This window comes from Vigna unguiculata, chromosome 9 (assembly GCF_037176805.1).
Source record: "Vigna unguiculata cultivar grain cowpea cultivar isolate G323 ecotype 2 chromosome 9, ASM3717680v1, whole genome shotgun sequence".
Classification (NCBI taxonomy): Eukaryota; Viridiplantae; Streptophyta; class Magnoliopsida; order Fabales; family Fabaceae; genus Vigna; species Vigna unguiculata.
Window position 1 is genome coordinate 28,653,895 of NC_140800.1, and position 24,292 is coordinate 28,678,186.

Sequence of the window (24,292 nt, forward strand, 5' to 3'; positions counted from 1 at the left end):
AAAATGAAGCATAATTATTATTTTTTTTCTCCGGTAATATTAATAGAAAAGTTTAAAGAAAAATTTGTCGAGCTGAGAAGTAAAGTGGGTAATTTTATTGTTAACATGGAAAAAGGCGTGTGTTTATTTATTTCACGTGTTAGAAGTGCGCAGAGTGAGGAGATAGTATTTGTCCTCTACGAATAATGCTAAAGCATCAACATCTATATATGCACCTAACCTTGGGGTAGCGGTGGGTTTCATTTGATGCCTTTTCCCTACCTTCAAATTCCATGCACCACTATTGAAGTCAAGGTTAAAATAATAATAATAATAAGTAGAAAAAAGCAAGTGAGCCTTTAATAGCAGAGAATACAAAAAGGTAAAGAGGGACATTTATAATATTATAAAAAGAGCATATGGGAAAGACTTTTCATCTTTCTCATTGAAAATTATGCTACCCACTATCTCTGCCAGTGTGGTCGAAATTGCACTCCTTCAACCCAAAGGACAACTCTGGCCATCAGCTATGATTTAATCATCTTTTCTCGGGTACCTACTTTCAGGAGAAGAGATTGAATTAACAAAGAAATTGCTCAAAAGTTACATATAAAATACAAATGGAGTAAGATGAGAAAGAAAGGAAAAGAATATTGTAGAAAACATATAAAATTAATATACGAATAATTAATTGGAGTGATTGGTAAAAGATTATTGTCTGCATAAGCATTGGGCGTAATTAACATGCCGCATATTTGTAAACCGCCCATTATCCAGTTGTACCTAAACAAAAATCCAAGTTGTCGTTTCTATTCCTAGTTGCCCTAATTCACATGCTTCTATGCAAAATAGTATTTAGAAAACTAGTACAGAGATTTTGGAAAACTGATCAATGGAGTAGTCGACATATAAATGACTCTAGAAAGTTTTGTTTACTTCTAATCTTTAGATGAAGAGAATGGAATAATGTCTGTGTAAAAAATCCCTTGGCTAAGAATTAATTCAAGTGAAAATCCCTCTATTTTCACCAAACTCTTTGCATGAGTAATGGGGCAAAAAAGAAAGAGCTAATTACATTTGGTGATTTAATTTGGCTGGAAATTAATATTCTCGTCAAACAGCATCATTCAGCGAAACCTCAAACCCTCGAGGAATGCCAATCGTTTAGAACTATACTACAAAATATTGTGGATGAAACATACAAGGCAGATAAACAAAAATATAAAAAGTAAAAGTTATTGCGAACATTATTTTCTTCATCTAAACATATTGCGAACATGTGAATCTCTGCTTGCTTGCGATGCGAAAAATCAGCAACATGTTTATGTAGCCAAAGAAGATGACGTGTCTTTATTCTGTTCAAATTGTTGAAGCCCATACGCACATGATTTGAAGATTAACAAGCTGACTAGAGGCTAGAATAACTCGAAAAAAAAAATTCATACAGAAAAAGTAATTCGATGGCTTTGCATTATTAAATTAAGCTTACAATGCAGATTAAATTTCGGCGCCACTCCACTTATATATAGTTTGGTTAAACACTCGATAAATTAGACACTGGCAGAAAATTGAGATATGATTTATGCCTTCGATACTAAGTATGGATTTAATGTCCCCTCCTTAGCTGCAGTCAAACAATTGTTATGATCTCGCCCACGCACATGCTCCCTTCAGATTTGGCAAAGGGATTGTTTCGTGACAGCATACCCACCATGTGCTCGACAAACAGACGGTGTGACCAAATTTTCAGGATTGGACCTATTTCAATATTACAGAATAGTACATACTGTGATGGAAATAAAACAAAAAATGTCTATAATTTGTCATTGTAGAGCATATGCAGTTCTCATTCACATTTGAATGAATAAATAAATATGAAGCATGCAGTATTACAAAACATTTTTTTCATGGGAACAAAGTTTATGAGATCTATTTAAGCTGGATTCCATGAGGACTTATAATGATATTTACTCATCACCCAACCAATAAAAGATCATAAACAGGAATTGATCCGTCTCAATACCCTGTATCAAAAGGGTTCAAGGGTAAAATTGTATTCCAAAAAGCCATGGAATTCGGGAACTACAACTTCTCCATAAGCAAAGGAGATCCAATTAAAATAGATTCTTCAGTTATTTTAAGTTAAGCTGATGCTACAAGTTCCTTTATACAAGAGACAATTGACGAATGAATAAAAAAGATTTGACATTAGCATTGGTATATTAGAACCGGCACAAGTTTTGTTCATGCATGCTCAAAAAGATTGACGCACTATTCCAGTGTTGATTCAAGCACATGCATAACAATAGAAAATGAAAACACAGGTTCTTAATGGCCAACCTTTCCTTCTATATACAGTTTAAGGTGAATAAATGAGAAGAGATCAGACACCACGATTGGGGCAGACATTTGCAAAGTGAGATGGATCACCACACCTAAAGCACCTTCTACCAGAAATAGGATCTCCGGTTGCTGAAACAAATGTTGTGGCAGCCGTATGAGCTCCAGTCTGGCCACCTCTACCACGAGATCCACGTCCACCACCTCGCCTAGGATTGGAGGATGGAATACTATTTGAACGCGTGGCACTTCTGCCTCCAGTTCCGTTATTCAGGCTATCCTCCCATCTGTTGCAGGGTGATAAGGCTTATAAAACTATCTCAAAACCATGCAATATGGCCCCATTTCTATAAACTGTTCAAAAACAAAATCTATCACGTAATTCAAAACAGTCTATGTCTCTTCAAAGTATTAGATTCACAGATTATGTAATGGTGTCCATCATTCACTTGTCAAGAGTCCAGATACTATTAACTACCAAAGATGTGACAGTTACATAATATTGGAATAGATAAACAATGCCAATTCTCCTTCCCTCGTTAAAAACAAGACCAGAAAAGACTGAAATATAATCATACAAAAAAAAATAAAAATTCAAGAGTTCACGTACACAAAGAAGTTGCATTCCTGCGATTGACATGAATAGAATTTCCTTCCCCTGTTATTTGCTGTATTAGCAGTTCTCAAAATACATGGTGTTCCACACGAACTGCATGAAACAGAAGCTTCCCCTGCATTGTTTAAATGATTTATAAAAAAAAGGCAAAGCACTAAATTTCAAATTTGACAGCTGCAAAATGACTGCAAAAAGCATGATAAAAGAACAAGATTTCCCAACATGATGAGCTGAGAAGATTACTTTTTGGAAAATAAGTCAGTTTTCACTTTTTAAAATCCCACTGAAAAATATACCCAAGTTATATGACCACAAACCATAACTTGAGAGCTTGAGTGATGATATACAGAAACTAGTAAAGCATTAAAATTTAACACTAATTATCAACATAAACATTGTAGGGCAATCCGGAATAAAAAAAATCGAGGAAAAGAAAAATAGAGAAAGAGATGAAAAGGATAAAATATGTTGCATTGGTGTCTATTAAATGCCTGAAATATGAAGACATACGAGAAATCTTGAAAATTGAAAAGTATAATAAAAAGATTCCAGAACCAAAGCTTTATACGTGGTTAGAAATTGTGTCTTCACTCTTTATGCGGTTAGACCAACAGCTACAGTAAATCGTACACCAACATGGACTGAGAATAACAGGAATTATCAATGAAAGATTACAGTGAATAGCTTCCTGGCCCTCCCAATACACAATGATCACCGTGTAACACATTGCATATCACGAGAGTAAATAAATTTGTATCACATGTCATACCAAGCTCATAGAATTAATACAAACCATTTTATGGTAAATTCCTCAATAATCCATCTCCACATATTCCAAAATCAATGTCAGTATTCATGAATCATGATTCACTGTAAGCATTTGCTCATATCCCTGTGAAAACACTAGATATCCGAGAAATACATTTATTTATTTCTCAAAATGTTTCCACATATTCCAAAATCAATGTCAGTATTCATGAATCATGATTCACTCTAAGCATTTGCTCATATCCCTGTGAAAACACTGGATATCCGAGAAATACATTTATTTATTTCTCAAAATGTCCAAACTGGCATAGGATATTAAAATCCACAGAAACCATACCGTTATGTTCACTTCTTCCACGATGTCCGACATTCCCAGAGCGTAAAGGACAGTCATTAGAAGAATGTCCTGTTTCTTGACAGTTCATACAAGGTCTTTGTCGTGGGTTAGTATGATGGGCATTGCTCGTTGGTGCAGTTGGTCCTCGAGGTCTTGCTGGAAAACATCATAAGGTATTTTGTGAGGATTCCAATATTTATTCATGGAAACATTGGGAATAGCAGCAAACAGATTAAAACATGTATTCGATCCCGTCCCCAGTCACTGGCTTGTGACCACAATTATAAAACATACTCAATGCTGAAGACTAAAAGAAAAACAACAGGTAAAAACTAGCAAAAAGATTACAATAATATCCACGAAATATATGTTATTGTCCCCTAAAAATGTTTGAATGACATTAATCCACTCAAATTTTGTATTGAAAAATGCCATATACACATTGGTTATTTCTTAAGTATGTTCACCTTAAATGCTTATAACTCTTGTTAACACAACATCCCCCTACATTGATATAATCCAGCAATACTTTTAATAGAGTTTCCAATAATTGCTGAGTCATTTAAACAGACCTGGCATGCGAGATCCCCTGCCACATATTTCTGTCAACTGTGAAAGAATCTCGTCACAGCCACCAATGCATCCTACATATCACATGCATTAATCAAATAAAAACATTTTGACTAAAAAAGGGGTTTGAGTCATATATTTGAATTAAAGAGCAAATTAAATGAATCTTTTTCCATATTGAGTCTAATTTTTCACTTTTGGCAAATATCAAAAGGTGAAATTAGGTGAAAAGAAATTGATCTTGCAGAGGTGCACCTACCCAAATGGTTGACACTGTAGTTTGGTGGAATTTCCAGCTGCCTGAACTTGAACTGAATTAAGTAAACAGGACCTATAGTATTGTATGCAATCAGATATGATAAAAATATCAAAAATAAGACGCAGGATTAAGATCACTAAAACATAAATAAATTAGAGAGAAATTAGTATTTGTGAAAATGAATTCAATCCTGCTAAAACAGATTTTCGATTCTAGATTCTTTGCTGGGTTTTTTGGTGTTGTCCACTAACATTAAAAATACATTGATATTGGTACTTTAAAAATCTTTTTAATATATTTTAAAACTTCAAAATCAGTATCCATCGGTGTATTCCGAAAGTACAGCAAAAAACCAGCACATAAAACCAATCCAGATTTACAACAAGCATTTATATGTGCCTGTACAGCTAACTAATTCAAACTAGAACTTATGTTGGTTATAATCACAACAGTATGAGATCTAGTATGAGACCTACTGCAGTACAAAGTATTGAAAAAATACAGTACAACACAGTAAAACTACACTCTCAAAGCTATTTTGGTATCTAGGAAACAAAACATCTCCCTACTCTACTCTCACAAATTTCCTAAAATATTTTTCTTTAAAGTACTGCACATTATCACTTCCAACACATCATCATATTCAAGGAAATAATATTGTTTGAAATCTCCATTTCATTCTTATCCTACTTAAATCCCAATGATTTCAACTTAAGTGCTTATAGTCTTTAAATTCAAGGCTTTATTATTCTATTAAGAAAAAGTGGGAAATGGCCAGAATCCCGCATTAGTATCTTGATTAAATTAAGTCACTAACCAGGAGTACAAATATTGCACGTATTGGTGGTCACAACTGCTTCTGATAGTGATCCAGGGAGCCACACAGCATTCCTACACTGTTCATTTATTTGTAGACATCAAATTTATATTAGCATGTCAGTTGTGATCTGAAGAAATAGATACAGGCAACAAGGGAGGAAAACCACAGAACTTTCATAAATCAGTTAATTTGAATTTGGAGAGGATAAAAATAAGATCTGTATCAGATTTTTAATCCTGCCTTCTACAACAGTACATTTAAAAATAGGTCACGGTGGAGGAAATTATTTTTAAAATATCATCATCAATATGAAGAGGTATTCACAGGACTATGCATCTTAAGTATATACTATTGAAATTTAATTTGTTTACATGACCCAACTTATTGATGCACAGATAATCCCTGTTATCTTACAGAGTTAATGAATCTTTTACTTCTGTTTACATTTTTGTACAGCAGTAGACTACTCTTTTTCATGTAACCAAGTGATAGATAGCAGTTACTTGTTGACACGTAAATACATGTAACTGTTGGAAAGTGTCATATCACCTGCCTCAAGTCTTGGAGTAGGCTTATATGTCTGTTAGATAATTTTACTTAATGTCAACCGGTTTTAACCAAAAATTAACATGATATCAGAGTCTATAGTTTGTATTGGTAATCATCTAGTTCAGCAGGCATCTGTGAAGGGGGAATGTTGGGAAGTCCCACATTGTTTCAAGCAGGAGAACTCATAAGCCACCAAGTTGAAACGGGCTTTGATACCTGTTTCTTACGAAATGATGGGGAGCAATTAAAAATTTATTTTATTTTTATTTACGTGTTTCTCTCTTTTGTCCCGGAGGGCACAGCAAAAATATTGGTAGCTGGCAAATCCAAGGGAAGATATGTTGTAATTTTTAACAGAGCAATTAACAGATACCCGGAAAAAGAAAAAGAAAAAACCAACCTGAGGGTAACCCACACATCCAACCATAAAATTGCCATCCTGGTAAATGATAATATAAAAATTAGTCAGATAAAAGGTTATGCATCTATTCCTTTTGTGAAAATAAAGAAAAACTAGGTATAGGATTAATTCCCGTTGTGTAGAAAATACACATTGGGTAACATAATTATAATAAAGAAGAATACAGAAAAATATGGACTAAGCCCAAATACACATGATCCTCTAACTAACAATATCTAACACGTTTCAAAACTATAAATGCCATAAACAAAAGGCCACGGTGAATATTACGATTAAGGAAGCCCTCATACACATTAACAACGAAATTCAGCAAGTATACACATAAGAAAATATGCAGCTGCATTCAAGAAGATATAATAAAACACTTATTACTTAAAAACCCAAATTCAAGTAAATCAGTACTGTCATTTATAGTGTTTTACGCTCCAGGCATACAATTATTTACTACTACCAACAACCTAAATTCCACACATAGACTCCTAGTCTCACGTCATTGGTTAACCACTATATGATGGAATTGAACATGAATGACAACTCTCTTTATTAAATGTAATCATTCCCTTGGTAGGGAACAACTACTGAAAACACACACTCGATTTTTCCTTAGCACCATGTCTGATTCTTGACAAAGTCCGCATCGTCGAACAACCCCCATTGCATGTAGCTCATCGTTTCCAGATCTATTAGATCTGCAATAGTGATTGAAGATACCTATTAGCATTTTGCATAAGGAGTCCATATGACTGAAGGATGAAAGATAATCACCTTTCAAAAAATATTGCCATTGCTTCTAAAAGTTTCCCTTTATTCACTCTTGCCTGCATATATTTACAGATTGTCAGACATTGGAGTTCAAAATCTACATAACTGAATAAGCTTGGTTCTGAGAGATTTCAAATAATTGAAAAGGCAGATTGAATGGAAAAACTACATTAGAAAAGTAAATTGAATATCGATAATTTTATTCTCGTGTGCATGTTGTTACCAAAAGAATTGCAATTGAAGGCAAAAGATGACAATACACCGAAAATTCTAATTTTGCTCATGATCCCTCCCCCATCCCCCCCAAAAAAAAAGTCCATCAAGTGTGGAGAAAAGACATAAGCCCAGTTCGTCGCAACAAGCATCAGGACAGTTAGACTGCTCTGCCAATAAATTTTATATGAGCACAGAGCACATCTGACTTTACAAAATGACATCTAAGGGAGTTTTTATAATTCAGAAAGGATTAAATGCACAATTAATAATGCATTGCTGTTATACTTAACTGAATAGATACATCACTTATAAAAATTATCCCATCTACAGAAATTTTTTGCTTACATAACTATTATACTCAACCCTCCGCTATATTCCCTACAGTTTTAGCTTCAAATCCAATGCTTTAAGTTGCTCATTGTCAAAGGATAGGGAAAAGGCCAGTGAACTGGCCTTCAGGATTGATTCCATGAAGTAATTAGACACAAAAAGGGCTAAAGTACATTTTCAATCTTCCTATAATTCCCAATTCCCGAGTTTAGCCTCCCTATTTTTTCCCATGGTTTTAGTTCCCTATTTTAGAATTCCACAATTTGATCAAATATTCAAGTTTGTAGGTTTCTTTCTTTTACTGTTTACATTTTAATAATTTAAATCATTTCTTAGTAGTACTCTAAATGAATATATTCGATTTGATCTCAGTTGAATAAAAATAATCAGAAAAAAAAACATACAACATTATGAATTAAGCCAAAATTACTGAGTTCTAAGATGTAAGGACTTAAACCACAAAATAATATTACAATTCAACCAAAAAATAGTACAACCTATTAGAATGTAGGTTTAAACTTAACTCATCTTCACAAAAACCAACTTATAAAGTGTGGATTGTCCCCACTTATATTATGTAATTTGACTTTATCTCTAGTCGATAGGGGATTTCCAACATAACCCAACCTACAAACATGGACTCGTCACTGAACTCAATGCACAAGGCATTGGACACAACAAGTCCATATAGAATTTTGTAAGGAATAATGATATTTTAACCCATTTTTTTTCCTCACTTTTAACCCACTACTTCAATCATCGTTAGATCATCTATTTTGATTCTTTTTAGTGATGTGATGTGATGTGATGATCTAATGGTGATTAGAATGATAAGTTAAAAGTGAGTAAAAAAATGGATTAAAGTATTATTATCCATTTGTAAATAAAGTCCTTCACAGGTCCCTCACTAGGGTTCCATAAAGGTACGTACAGGTACCCATAGTAAATTCTCAAATACTTCGAGGACCTAGAAAATATTTGAACAACAAAACTGGTCCCTAAATTATTTGAAACTTTGCACATAAGTCCGTGTAGTTTGCAGAATCCTAGAAAAGAACCTATTAAAAGAAGTCTCAAAATGTTAAGAGAAACAAATCAATTTAACCTTTCTAAAACAAACAACCAATTATTATTTCTATCTAGACGGGTGACTATTATATGCCAAGAAACCTAAAATAGTTTGCAACCTCAATGATAAAGAAAATTTTGAAATAACAATTCAAAAAGTTGCAATTTTAACATAATTGCATGGGTTTACAGAACTTCTGAATAACAAAACATAGGTAATTAGTAATAACTTAAAAACAACTGAGCAAGAAACAAATAATTGCTTCTTACATCTAGGAAACAAGCCTCCATCAGCTGCAAGCTAGTTGCCAAAACATCAGCTTTGCTTTTATTTCCTTCACTAACAAATTTCATGTCACGCTCCATAACTGCTCTAAGATAAGGTTTCCATAGTTTATACCTGAAACCTCACCGGTAACAAAAGGCAAAGGCACAACAAAGTATACATTAGGTTAACAGTGTCACAAGGTAGAATGCAGATAGGGAAAGCAACATGCTCAGTAAGGAAAAGGATGAAGAATTAAATGTGAAAATCACTTTTTGGATTCAACCACAAACAAGGAATTTAAGTTATAAAAAATAAACTATTTGACAAATGATTTCCGCTTTTCAATTAACAACCAAAATAATTAATTGAGCCAATAGCTGCAAAAATATTAACCACGCTTTGAACACCATCAATCATCTGAAACATTATTAGGATGAACCATACATTCATCACCTTTAGCTGAATGGTTAATTGTCCTTAAACTAGAAATATCTTTTCTGATGATTCATCTTTTTCTTTCCTTATTTTTTCAAAAAATAAATGATTGCATCTAACTGACAAAATAGAAATCCACTCAAGTTAGATCAAGAATATATTAATAAGATTAAATATGAGATTAGAGACAATTTTAAAATGAATAGAATTACTTACCCCATGTCGTCATATCCCATAACAAGTGCCTCACCCTGCAATAATATCAAGCTCGTCACTAATAACAATGTGATATGAAAAAATATCATCATTTTTTTTTTTTGTTTATTGTGCAAGTGCATCTTTGAGAATTAGATAGATTATAACTAAGCTAATAAAAAGAAAAGATTCTTCAATGAAAATATTCATGAAAATACAGAAACCTTTCCAATTTTTTGTTATATTGATCTACTTCCATTTATGCGAGTAACAACTAGAAGGATACAACTAAATCATATCTATAAAATTAAAAATCATGTCAAATCCCACATCGCTCTGTTGTGCAGCTCTAATGCTCTATATGTAATAAAATTAATAACAATAGGCAATAACAAGATTTAATGTCATGCTATGGTGAAAGAATCATTTAAGTAGACCCCCATGATAGATTATTAACTCTTTGTTCAGGCTGTATATTTAATTGTTGTAAAATAAATTAAATGCAGGAACACATAGAGACACTAGTAAGTTTGTAAATGTATTAATTAGTTCACATATATGTATGGGTCAAAGTCTATTTCTTAACGTTCAAAGTAAAGCCTCACATAACTGTCAATTAAGCCAGATGGTTGACAACTTAATATACACATTCAGTGGTCAGCATATTAAATTTTAGAATACTACTACAAGACAGAATTGGTTTTATTATATGAGATATTCGCGTAATGACCTATATACAGCATCCTCTTCTAGCCCAATAATCTTATATAGTAACTCTTCTTAACAAAAGTAAACAAAATTCAAGACAACCAAGAAAAATATGACAAGAGAGATAGAGTGAAACGAGTATGAACTGCAAACTGTAAATTAACAGTATGAACTTACAAGATTAGTTGGTGTGAAACGAGTGTTAGCATCCTTAGTTGCATAAAATCGATCAAGTAGCTTCTTGATGTGATCATGCATCGTAGCATCTGTACCAATACCCTCCTTGGAGAACAAATAAAACAATAGGTATACAATTGTCAATATCTGATGACACATAATTGGACTTGTGCAAAACAAAGTATCAAATTTCTAGTCAGTCAGATTCTAAATAATTCTCACCTTGTCCATGCAACTCAGCAAATCAGCTTCACTTAAAAGTGGTGGTGGTCGGGTTACTCCTGAATCAAGGATTAATGTTGTTGGAATGAACTGCACTATCAATAGCACTGTCGTGAATATTTATTCTTAGATTTTTAAGAAAATGAGAAAGGATTGAAGAAAGGTAAAAATGTATTACTGGATGTTTTGGTACACTGTAACACAAGAATCTATAAAGGAAAATATGAAAAGGGTTCAACTGGAGCTGAACTGTAATACAGTCAACTGACAGACAGGAAAACATACACTCCAGCAGGCTCAGAATAAGGTCACCACCCCTGTCCTACCTTACTCTAACATCTTCAGCTCGGATGCAAATAGCATACGTTGAAACACGAACCCAAATATTACATCTATAATATGTAGAAAAAATATCAAAAAATTGAGTCTAGGATTACAAGGCTACATGAACCATAATCCAAGTGAATGTGTAACATCTTAGACCCAGACCCTCACTACTAAGGCTGGAAATTTGAAGTGTGAAGTTGCATGATTGGGCATCTAAAATGCCATGACAACGCTATCAACACAAATATTAGATAGGTTTTAATTTCAATATTACAATTTAGAAATAAACATAGTCTAGCTCAATACCGAAATTTATCTGTATATGAAAAGGATCACAAAAGTTATATTATAAAGTGCATTTTTGGGAGAAGAATATTAATTTTATTATCCTACATTGATCAAAATTATATTACAGCTATATAGGCAAAGACTATTAATAGAAAATCTAAACACCCTCATTACATAATAAATAAAGGAGAATAAACCCCCGTCCCCCACATGTTGGTGCATTGATGTCTAGCATGCCCAACTGATGAGGAAAATGGCAAGTGGAGCTTCACACAGAGCTCGGCTGCAACCAAAAGGTCAACTCTCTCATGGTTATAGGCACATTAAATAGATAGTTTAGGTAATACATGAAAAATTTTACGTTTGGATAACTTTTGCCATAAAAACAAAATTTGTCAAACTCCTAAATATTCAGCTTCTAATATGGAACTAAATACCACAGTGGAGCTTGCACAAGAATAAGGAATTTATCAAAATGTGTCATAATGGGATTTGTTGTGTTGAAAACTCATCAGGAAACTGACAATTATGACAATGAACACCATGTCGAGGAAAATGGCAAGTGCCAGATATGACACGACAAAATAATACAACAAAGTAATCAATGACTAGTACAAGAATGTTTCATAAAATCTGATGCTATAATTCAAAGCAAACCTGTTGACCAATAGTATATGTTGGAATCAGTGATCCACCCCAAGATTCGTAGTGATAAACATCCAAGTAGTTTTTCTGATCAGATTACAATCAGACAATAACATAATCAGAAAATTTGTAACTTGCCCCTAACATATATGAAATGCTTAGTAAATAAAATTAAAAACATTCAGGGATAGACATGCACCACACGAGATTTAGTAATTCCCAAAAATAATTGAATGCTAAAGTTATCACTATATAGATTTGAGTTCGTAATTAGTTTGATAGTTCATATAGCAACAAATAATCAAGGAGGTTTAAAAATGATTAAGGAAGCATGAATAGGCAGTTCTTCTTGATGTTTAAGTGTTGAAAAAGAATTTTGAATGATTCAAACAGCATGACGTTGGAAAAAACCAGCAAGAACCATTCCTAAATAGGCTCTGTACAGAATAAAATCAAAGTGCAGTAAGCTCGTTGTAGCTTTAAGGAGACTTTTTTAATCTGCACCTTCACTATTGCTGATTAGTCAGCAATTCACTCCCTTTAATTTTAAGAAGGACAAAAAGGGATTCTTAATCCTTTATTTCTCTTAAGAAGTAGATTTTAAGTCTAATTCAATTTTACAGAACCAACTTATAAAATAGGGTTTGCATCCACTTATACAGTAAATTGTCCTTATCTCTAACGGTCGGTATGGGATCTCCCACACACACCTCTCATGTCGAGACATCTACATCTCGAATATGGAACTAGATATTTGTTAGAGGTCTGTTAACAAATGGCACAATAGGCCCAACAAACAACATATTTCTTAAGGATAGACTGTAAATGGCTCTGATACAGCTTTAAGTCTAACTCAATTCTACAAAACCAACTTCTAAGATGAGATTTGAAACAATCAATAGTATCATCAACTTTGATAGCAAAAATTCACCTACAACCAACAACAAATTTCCTAGAAGGTAAAGGAATGAGTTCCCAAGTTTAACTCTCTGAAAAGTACTTATTTCATCAAGAATGGCCTAACCCCAATCAGGATGGGCAAAAACATCACCTACAAATTATGGAATTGACATAAAGGAAATAGACAAAAAGACAAGAATAAAAGATAACCTACGATAACTCAAAGCAATACAATAAGGAGATGGGTTACAAGTAGAGTGTATATCTTTACGAAGGACAATGGGAAGATTAAATTCAATTGTCCGAGCCAAAGGGGATGGAGGAGTTAACACTATAAGAGAGTCATCTAGTGGACAATGGGTACTTTGATGATGACAATCAAGGTGACAAGCTCAATCCTCAACGGGAGAATTGTTGACGGCAAGATTGTTGAGTTGCATTAGTTGTCTCATGATGTAGGTCAAGTGAATTAAGTCATAATCAAATCATCACGCTTAGGCTACTACACTTTTAAGTAGAAATAGTTGTGCTATGATCATTAGCTATAACTTTTAACATAATAGAAGTGCATATATTTCACATAGATATGATTTAATCAATGGAAGAAATAAGTTGTGTAAAATAAGAAAGGCCTTATACAATCTTAAGTAGTATTCTTGATCTTTGGTTTGAAACCATAAGATACTGAATGTTTCTAGGTGGTATATTAGTTACATGGAATAAAAAGTAACTGTGATTGAAAAGTCTAGTGTGCAAGCAGATTTTTTCACTATGACCTGAGAGATTTGTGAATTAGTATGGATATGAAGATCATACTTGATGGTCTCAAAACTAAGTATTAAGTTCCTATCAAGCTTTTTTGTGGGCAACAAATACCATAAGCCTTGCTCATAATTCGGATCACCATGAAGAATGGAAACATATGGAAATAGATATCAAGAAAGAGTTAGACAACGACGTTGTTGAAACACCATATGTTCTCCTTCAATAGGTGACTTAGAAGATGTTCAAAGGGACTACCCACAAAATGATACCAATATTTTACTAGAAAACTAAGAATAATAAACATCTATTCACCAGCATGACAAAAACTGTTGTAACCTGTAAAATATGAAGCATGTTCTTACTTCCTTTAGTACAGATATAATTAGATTTATTCGTTTGCTAGTATTGATTGATGAAGGATCCCTAATTTGTAATAATCAGGAATGATTTGATGTCCATAATTCTAGCATTACAATGAAAGTTGTATAAATAGTAATGTTTATACGTTTGAATGATCAGAAAATAATATATTTATCCTTTCTCATAATCCAAATGCTGCAAAATAGATCCAATATTTGTCTTACATGTTAGAATAGGTGCAGCTCAATATTACATCCCGTCGAGAATAAAGAAAATAAGATTTGAGATTAATCTCCCTTGTGTATAAACCACACATAGGGTAATCTATTTATAGTAGAGAAAGGTACCATTAAAAGGAGTAATTGAAAATAAATAGAATAAATAAAAGATATTATTTGATATTGTTTGTGATTAACAATATCTAACAATATCTTAATAATATCAAACAATATCTAACTCATCCCAATATGGGATATCCGCATCATGCACAACAAACATCTCACCTCTAGAATCACCCTCCCACATGCAGAAAATAGTTCGCCAGCAATATCAATTTCAACGGTGGTTTCAGCTCCTACAGCAGGCTTTGAGACACATGCCAAAAAGTGGCGAACAACCAGCTCATACAGTTTCTGTGTCAATTTAAGAAATAATATGAATGTCCAAGCAACATGCAATTCTTAAAGTAAAAAGAGTGGTATGGGAATTGTCTGACACGGTGGTCTTGGCTCCATCCAGATTCTCCAGTAGAAAATTTTGTGGGGTGAATGGGTGGATGAGCCTTGTCATCATGTCCACCACCTCTAGGGTTTCTCCAAAGCCCTGTCCCAGGGTCCAACAACCGTTGTGCATATACTCCCCACTCAGGATGCCCTTGTTGTTCTTGCACAATTGTCTACAATTGGAAGGAAAATAAAAAAGAAAAATGAAAGATCAGTCATTCAGGAAAAAAACTTTACTAAGGATTAAGGGTAAAACAACAATATTGTTAAAACAAGACAGGTTGAACAACACAAGTCAAAATCTTAAAGCACAATAATTGAGTATGGTGGCTGTAAAAGCCAGATCTTCTTTACCTGCATAAAAGAATATATTTAAATTTCTACTACCATATATTACAAAAGAAAATTACCTGACGTGTATAAAATAACTAAATATTAAAACGCTAAGTGCTTCCAATAACATTCACGGCAATAAGTATAATTTTTAGCATAAATAGTCTTAAATAGGACTTCTTGTAAGATGATGTGTGCTTTGTGCTAAACCTAGTTACTAGATATATCTAATAAAATTCTTTTCACTTCCCTCTCACATGATATTTGATATATTCAAAAAGATTATAAATATGAAATATGAAATACTAAGAGAGGGAAACACACTCTCAATTTCATTCCAATTCCTTTATATCTTTCTGAAGTTGGTATCACACTAGGTCGATCTCGCTCAGCCAATCTCAATTTGTTAAAGGAATGTCATTGTCATTGTTGTTTGCGGCCATTGCAGTTGTCCGCTACCGAAGCTTTGTCTTCCAACACTTGGGTCTGAGGTGTCTAGAGGAGTGCAACCCCATCCCAGTGGTTACACATGCCACTATTGCCCTAGGCGAATGTGTCTCACACGCCACCTTCCAATGGTTAGAATCTTTCTAGATCACCATTGTTAGGCTTGCCAAAGCACCATGGGCCCATTTCCACCCTTTGTTCCTCCTTCCAAGATCACTTGGTGTGTCTTTTAGGTTTCTATCTCCTGAAACCCTAGGTTTCCCTATCCAAAAACCCTAGTTACATTTTGTTCTTCTCTATTGTATTATTAGACTATGGCTTTGCCTCTATTATGCTCATCATATCTTCAAGAGCTATATCATCTTTTTTTCAAGATTCCTTCCATAACTTCTGAAAAATTAGATAGGAAAAATTACTCGTCATGGTTTGCCCAAGTGGAACTTTGGTTCCTTGGCCAAGTTTTGCATGATCAATTGTAAGAAGATGGATTCAATACCACTAGATCAAATTTAACGGTGGAACAAAACTTATTCTTAGCTTTGTGCTCTACTCTCGCAATTAGTAGTGCCCAATATTTTGAGTACTCTAAGATCCTTCAAAGCATGTAATCTTTTTCAGAAAAAAGCCCAAAATATTTGAGAATGATATCCAAGACCTCTACAATTCGACTAATCGATTGGTTCTCTCAAATAGCCTGATAATGACATGATGCCTTTTATTGTTGAAGCTCAACTAGAAGTTGAGGAATTAAAGATGTTATTGAAAGTTGACTCATTAGATGAGATAAAAAAAAAAGAAATTGAATAAATTTTATATAGTTATAATACTTTGTGCAAAGCATCCAGAATTTGATCATGTTAGAGGTAGGGGTGGCAATGCGGGCCGACCCGGCCCGTTTAGGCCCGGCCCTCATAAGGCCCGCACAACACGGGCTGGCCCGCCCTGCCCCGTCCCGCATACTTTATGCGGGCTGAAAACACTGGCCCGCCCTGCATACTCCTTGGCCCGGGGGTTCGCGGGCCGGCCCGCTTTTTTTTTTTTTTTTTTTAATTTTTATGATAAAACTTTCAATGTTTAAAAATTGAGAAACTTTAAGAAGTTCACAAAATTAAGTAAAGACTTTGGGGAATTAGATGATAAATTGATAATTCAACATTTTCATCATATTCATACTATGACATACACAATGTATTCTTTAAATTTTAGGACATTAAAAATTACATAATACTTGTCTTTTCCAGTTATACAAGAATTTGAAACGTTAATGCAAGAGTCCATAAAAGAAGTAATTAATATACACAAGTGCAAGTTTTTTTTTTTTTTAATTTTATGCGGGCTTGCTGGCCGGCCCGCGCGGGCCGCGGGCTCACTACCTTGGCCCGCCCCGCATTTTTTCTGCGGGCCTGCGGGCTGGTTAAATTTTGACTGGTTAAGAAGTTCCTTTAATGAAAAACTTGATAACATGGCTCTTTCGTGTTCCAACACTTAAGAATAGAAATATTCATGAATTTGTTGAGTCTTCTACCATGGTTTCTACTTGAGGAAAAGGAAGTCGTCTAGAGGAGGGTGTGGTGGTAAAAGATGTCCTTAATGCACATATTGTAAAAGAGTGCATAACACCCAAGATAATCATCACTCATTACATGGCTTCCCTGACAAGACAGCCAATATTTCCAAATCTGAAGGTTTTGAGCCAAAATTCTCTAATAAAAAATATTAGGAGTATTTAAGGTTGAAATATAAAAACCAAGCCCAATCATCTACATCTTCCAATTTCTCAACAACTTCACTTCACAATCTATGGAGAGTCAAAATCAATGGATTGGTGACACAAAGTCATATGTATATTTTTGGTAATATCTCTTCTTTCTCTTCTCTCTCCTTACCTATAACATCTCATTTCATAACCAACAAATCTAAAGTACCTTCCCAAGGAATTGGTCGGTCAAGTTGCTTTTTCTCCTTCTTTGTAAAATTTAAAGATGGTTCCTAAACATAATCGTCTCCAAACTTTGGAATGTGAATAATATCAATTAGGAAAAACTGTTAAGTTTTCTATTGCTTAACATTTTGAATCTAGAAGTGATTATGCTTTTTCCATTATCCATTTTGACAATTGGGGACCAAATTGTGTGTCATCTTTTGGTTTTAGATATTTTGTTTTTGTCATTGATACTTAGGTTTATCTAATAAAAGATCGTTCTGAACTTCTATCAATTTTTATGTCTTTCCTTGATGAAATCAACAATCAATTTGGAAAAGTAATCAAAATCTTAAGAAGCTATAATGCTAAAGAACATTTTTCCTCTTAATTATCTAAACTTCTAAGCTCACACATCATTTTGCATTAGTCTACTTGCCCTCGTACCTTATTGCTTGATGCAAATATGCTTGATGCAAATATGCTTGTTCATTATTAGGGTGATGCTATCCTAAATGCTTTTTATCTCATTAACAAAATATCTTTTTCTCTTCAAAATAAAGTTCCCTACTCCATTCTATTTCCTAAAGAACTCTCTTATTGCTCCACATGTTTTCAATTGTGTATGTTTGGTTCATGATATATCTCCAATTTTAGATAAACTCTCAACTAGAGTCATCAAGTTGTCTTCTAAGGCTATTCTCAAGTTCAAAAAGGATAATGATATTATTCTCATGAGACAAAGAAGTACCATATGTCAGCCAATGTCATGTTTTTTGAACCAACTCCTTTTTTCCCTACACAAAATTCTAATTCTTTCCAACATGTTCTACTTGTGCCCTTAATTGAATATTTCGTTCCTTTTGCTCCTGTCACCCAAAATACCATAAAATCCTATTGAACCATCTTCACTAGCTTTTGTTACCTATCAATGCAAGAACCAAATGGCTTGCCTAGTACCCCAAGGTGAATCCTCTTCTGCAAGTCCTTAATCATCACCTAATACCACAACTCCTGATTATGATGACTCAAGTCAACCATTGTCATTCACAAAGGTACTCGATCTACCTGTAATCCTCACCCTATTTACAATTTTCTTAGCTATCACAGGTTGTCTCTTTATTTTTCTTTTATTTCTTGTCTCTTTTATTACTATTCCTAAAAATGTGACAAGAATACTAAAATGCAAGCCCTTAAACCTAACAAAGCATGAAAGTTGGTTCCTCTTCCTTCAAGAAAGAACACAGTAGGTTGTCAATGGGTCTAAGGTTGGACCTCACGGTGAAGTTGGTCGCCTCAAAATTGGTGACTAAAGCATATACTCAGATCTATGGGCTTGACTACACTCATAATTTTTTTCTAAGTTGGCCAAAATTGCTATTGTCAATTCTTTTCTTGCCATGGCAACCATTCATCATTGATTTCTTCATCAACTAGATATTAAAAATATTTCTCTACATGGTGATCTAGAAGAGAAGGTCTACATGGAGCAACCCCTTGGGTTTGTTGCTCAAGGATAGCCCAGTTTGGTTTGTAAGTTGTGTCGCTTTCTCTATGGTCTCAAGTCCTCATGCTATGTTTAGAAAGTTTAGCTCCATTGTTCAATCCTTTGGGCTCAAATGCAGAGAGAAAAACCAATGTTTCCTATTGTTACACTTCTCCTAAAAATGTGTACTTAATTGTGTATATTGACGATATAGTGATCATAGGAAATGATGTTGGTAAAATCTCTCCATTAAAGGAACACTTATGCCATCATTTTAGACCAAAGATACTGGAAATCTCATTTTTTGGACATAGAAGTTGCCCAATCAAATGAAGGAGCTATAATCTCAAAGGAAATACGCTCTTGACATCCTAAAAGAGAGAAGTATGATTGATTGTAAACTAGTGGACTATCCCATGGATCCAAATAAAAATTAATGGCAAAACAAAAAGAAGCTTTCTCCAATCAATAAAGATATAGAAGACTGGTTGGAAAAACTGTATATCTTACTATACCTAGAACAAATTTGTCCTTTGCAGTTAGTATTACGAATCAATTCATGCAAAATCGTTGAATTGATCACTAGAATGTTGTCATTCATATTCTAAGATATCTTAAAAAGGATCTAGAACAAGGACTACTTTAAAAAAATAAAGGGAATACCCAAATTTTTGGATATTGTGACACTGATTGAGCTAGTTCTCCTATGGAAGATGCTTTACTACATGATATTGTGGTTTCCTTGGAAGAAATATTATATCGTGGAAAAGCAAGAAGCAAAATGTTGTTGTCCATCATCTATTCAAGTTGAGCATAGAGCAATGAGTAAAGAGCAACGGCATACCTCACTTGTGAGCTCATATGGGTAAAATAGTTCCTATAAGAATTAGGTTTTCGTGACATTCAGCCAATGAAGATGTATTGTGATAATCAAGTTGTTCTCCACACTACTTTCAAGCCATCATCCATGAGAGAACCAAACATATTGAAATTAATTGTCATTTAATTCAAGACAGGTTGTTGTCCAACAAAATTTGCATTGAGTTTGTCAGATCAAATAATCAACTTGCAGACATGGTTATCAAACTCGCGAGTTAACTCGTTAACTTGGACGAGTTTACGTGCCTAGTCATGCCCAGCGAGTTAACTCGCAAGCAAACTCGGTTTTGAAGTAGAATCGGTGGACTCGTGGATGAACTTGCCGGAATCGTTCAAACTCGCGAGTTTTCAGTGAGTTCGCGAGTTCAAAAGGGGAAAAAATTGGAAATCGAAACGGGGTCGAGTGGCTGTCATGGGTCGTTCTGTGGCCATCGCAACCCCTTTCATGGCCGTCACGACCTATTTCGTGGCCATTGCGACCTGTCCCGTGGCCATCGCGAGCACTTCTGCGGCCATCAACAACCGTCGAGCAGTTCTGCAACCTTTGTCCTTGCTCGCGACCAGTTCTGCGGCCTTCGCGCTCCCCATCGACCACTCTCCTACCGTCATCCTTGCTCGCTCTGCCATCGCGGTGGCCATCGACAACCATCCCGCTGTTGCGTGTTCTCAATAGATCGAGGTTCACGAGTGTGGTTCCTAGGTTTGGGTGTTCTATTGCCAGATGTTATTCACTTATTCCCAGCTGCAGTGCACTGTTTCAGTGTTTGAATTTATTTCAGCTTTGGGTCGAACACAGTCACACTTGCACTGCACCATTGAATGATATTTTTTTATTTGTTAATTTTGTAGTGAAAATGTAGACCATTATGTCTGAAAATGCACATGTTTTATCAGGAAGGTGATGAAGATGATGATATCATTAGAGGATTAGACAAATATTTGAATTTATGATTTACGGTATTTGTATGAATTTATTTATTTTAAATACTTTTAAGCTATATAATTTTATGGACCTGTTTGAATTAAGATATTATTTATATAAATTTTTTTTTTCATGTGAAGTAAGCTCTTACGAGTTTACAATCCGAGTTTACTGGACTCTCATGAGTTTAAGTAAACTCTCGAGTTTGACAACCTTGCTGCAAATGTTTTAACACAATCCTTCAGAGGTCCTCAAATTGAATTTATTTGTTTTAAGCTTGGCACATACAAGTTGTATGATCCGGCTTGAGGGGAAATGTTATAATAAATAGTCTTGAAAAGGAGTTATTGTAAGATGATGTGTGTTTTGTGCTAAACCTAGTTCCTAAATGTATCTCTTTGAATTCTCTTCCCTTCTTCACTCTGTACATTGTATCTAATGTATCCAAAATGATTATAAATATGAAATCCTACGAGAGGTAAACACACTCTCAAAGTAATTCTAATTCCTTTGTATCTTTCTCAAGTATACTATATTAATTTCCTCCATGGTTCAACCTATGCCAAAATGTCAAAACTAAGCCCCTTTCTTTTTTGTGTATTAGAAGACACACAAAAAATGCATATAACTACAACAGCTCTGTCAAACAATTAAAATTCTCAAGTGATGCATACAATATTTTCTTACGGAAATAAAAAGGAATCAAACAACATCCATGTCAAATAGCATGTTCTCCGTGACCATAAAAGTGAAGGCTTCCCCTTTTCAAATGACAATTCAGGTTGATTACCACATGCAAACTAGCAAAATTCTACTCCTCTTTTCTCGTATCTTTAAACCCAACTATCCAGTAGACCATAACTGTGATAATTATTCATGTTTAGATAGATGAAAAAGCTAACCCACATGCAAATCAGTCCTTGAAGAAAAATTGTCAGTCTCTGTACGGGGATAACTGATGAAACCAGCTTGGTAAAGTTCTTCTGCCACCTATAAATATTTAAGTAAGTTGTAAGCATAGTTGCATATAAAAACATCAAATCTGTAAAACTATGAAAAAATAGAATTGGAATAAAATAACAGAAGTATTTGCCACTCTGAACTTGCCCACAAAATTGTTATTTATATAAATCTTTTAATTCATCACCGTCACTATACAATCAGACATACACATAAATGGTGAGATATTATTCAGACTCCAGATAACAATGACACCAGCACAAAAGCTTTTAGGAATACTAGCAAACATCGCATGCCTTTAAATGGCATAACATGCACACACAAGACCACATATGATATCGTATAGAGAATTATGGATAAAATGTTTGATAGTTAAACTTCTTCCCACTGACGTGAAAGTCTTTTATGTTTTACTTTGGCATCATCTAGAAGTATATTGTTTCTTCTTTTAAACACAATAATCACAGCTTATTACAAATCATTTTTTATAAAGCTGACAGCTTGAAATAGACATCACCATTAGCAGAAAGCACACAAACAAATGGCAATGTCCGGTCACCTTCATTGTGTGCTCAGAACTCATCCGGAAGTATCTTGAAGCACGTTTTTCAAGCTCAATGGTATTCAAAGGATGCGGAGGATACTTCAGCTTTTCCTGTTGTCTAACATTTGTCACCTGAAAGGTTATCAATACATGTAACGAAAGAATTAGTCTGCATTCAGCATATGCCCCACCAGATGTTTTAAAAAAGACTCACTGTTGCTGTTGGTTCCTCAACACACATCTCATATATTATAACTGCACATGTATAATCAAACAAGTGGCCCCGCCTGCCAAATGAATTTTAGATTAAATATTAGCCTGAAGTCAGTGAAACAACAAGAATCATGAATGTATCAAAACATTAAAGCCTTCGTATCTTACATCCAGCTGAACTTAGCAATGCGTCCATCTGAATCATGAGCGCAGTTGATAGACCAAAACTGTTCTGGCTCATGTGCTTGTATCTCCCAATATCTTTCCACGACAAATCCAAGTGTAGGAAACTGTAGTAAAAAAATACAACTAAAACTCACAATAAGAATCAATAACGTTTTAAGCACAAAAGTCTCGGTGCTATTTTCAATAGAAGCATACCTGGCAAGGGCCGTAACTTAGGACTAGGTTTCTGCCATCCGTAGCAGTGTCAATGACAAAAGCATCTTTCATCAACATGGTCTGGAACCTCGTGAAAGAAGCGCCTATACGGAGATCTATTTCCTACAAAAATAAAGCTAGACAATCATCCTCACCACCAGCAAAATCATGTAATAGTTAACATATAAAACAAAAAGGCAATTGCGTCAAACCCTAGTTTTAATTTCCTACAAACACATATTCACGGATAAAATCAGCACCTTCTAAGTCAGAAAAGGGTGACTACTCACCTGCCTAGCATCGACAGCATCAGCAAGACATTTCTTGGGCTCCTCAAGATTCTGAACAGCATGATGGATCTCTCTATGAAAAACAGCAACAATCAAACAACAACAAAAATAAAAGAAAAAACAACCACCACAACAGGACACAAAGCAAAGCTGAACCTCTCAATCAATGCAGAAAACCGAGCCCGTTTTATATTAAGACGAGGATTCACCGCAGTACAGACGTCAACCACTTCAAACGCAATGTTCTCACCCTCTCTATCGCAATCGAGCCACAAAACAAGCCACTGGCACCTCCTCGCTTCCTCCTCCAGCGTCCTCTTGATATCCTTTTTGTCCTAGGGTTAACAACGCAAACAAATTGCAACGGAAAATTAAACGCCCACTGACACAGAGAGATAAAGAGCAACGATGTTCTTCGATGCGAACCTCAGGGACGTATTTATTGACAGGGGCGCGGAAGAGGTCGGCGGGGTTACACGCGTGCCACTTGCGGTAACGCTCGTCGAACTCGAGCTCCATGAGATGGCCGGTGACGGAGGTGAAGAGCATGTGGCAGGGTTGGCCGCGAATGGTGTAGTTGAATTCAAAGATCTTGTTGTAGCGGGAACGCCCCTCCCGCATTCTCATGCCCTGGTTCCGGGAGAGGATGGCGGAGACGGACTTCGCCACAGAGGGCTTCTCCGCCACATTCAGAACGTTCATGCTGCGCGCAACCACGCGTTGGTTCGTGAAAGGAAGATTAGGGTTTCGGCAGTTACGCGATTTTCGTTAGCGATCAATAAGTGTTACCAGCTAGTGCGAGCTCCGGCGAGGAGAGGTCACATTTTGAAGTTCAAATGAACGGGAAAAGTTTCTTCAGAATGTTTCTG

At 34.9% G+C, this 24,292-nt stretch overlaps 1 protein-coding gene across 1 annotated transcript; it reads right to left on the reverse strand.

Annotated features, from left to right (window-relative positions):
* Positions 1-2,159: 2,159 nt before the first annotated feature.
* On the reverse strand, positions 2,160-24,292 carry TOP3A (topoisomerase 3alpha). Its single transcript, XM_028086332.2, has 24 exons — positions 23,850-24,292; positions 23,580-23,758; positions 23,424-23,496; positions 23,134-23,256; positions 22,921-23,042; positions 22,754-22,826; positions 22,555-22,671; positions 21,942-22,025; positions 15,041-15,220; positions 14,829-14,957; positions 12,313-12,387; positions 11,041-11,130; positions 10,819-10,923; positions 9,955-9,989; positions 9,306-9,435; positions 7,425-7,477; positions 7,252-7,348; positions 6,639-6,677; positions 5,687-5,765; positions 4,870-4,941; positions 4,613-4,684; positions 4,041-4,196; positions 2,930-3,050; positions 2,160-2,606 (listed from the first exon to the last, which is right to left on the reverse strand). The coding sequence occupies exons 1-24, from the start codon at positions 24,123-24,125 to the stop codon at positions 2,363-2,365; spliced, it is 2,724 nt and encodes a 907-aa protein (XP_027942133.2). The 5' UTR covers positions 24,126-24,292; the 3' UTR covers positions 2,160-2,362.

Excerpts from the sequence above, each read along its gene's own strand:
- TOP3A (XM_028086332.2), bottom strand. The coding sequence starts at position 24,125 with ATGAACGTTCTGAATGTGGCGGAGAAGCCCTCTGTGGCGAAGTCCGTC. Across the intron at positions 11,131-12,312 it reads CATATACTATTGGTCAACAG|TTCATTCCAACAACATTAAT; the intron begins GTTTGCTTTGAA and ends TTGATAGTGCAG. Across the intron at positions 5,766-6,638 it reads GATGTGTGGGTTACCCTCAG|TGTAGGAATGCTGTGTGGCT; the intron begins GTTGGTTTTTTC and ends ATAAATGAACAG.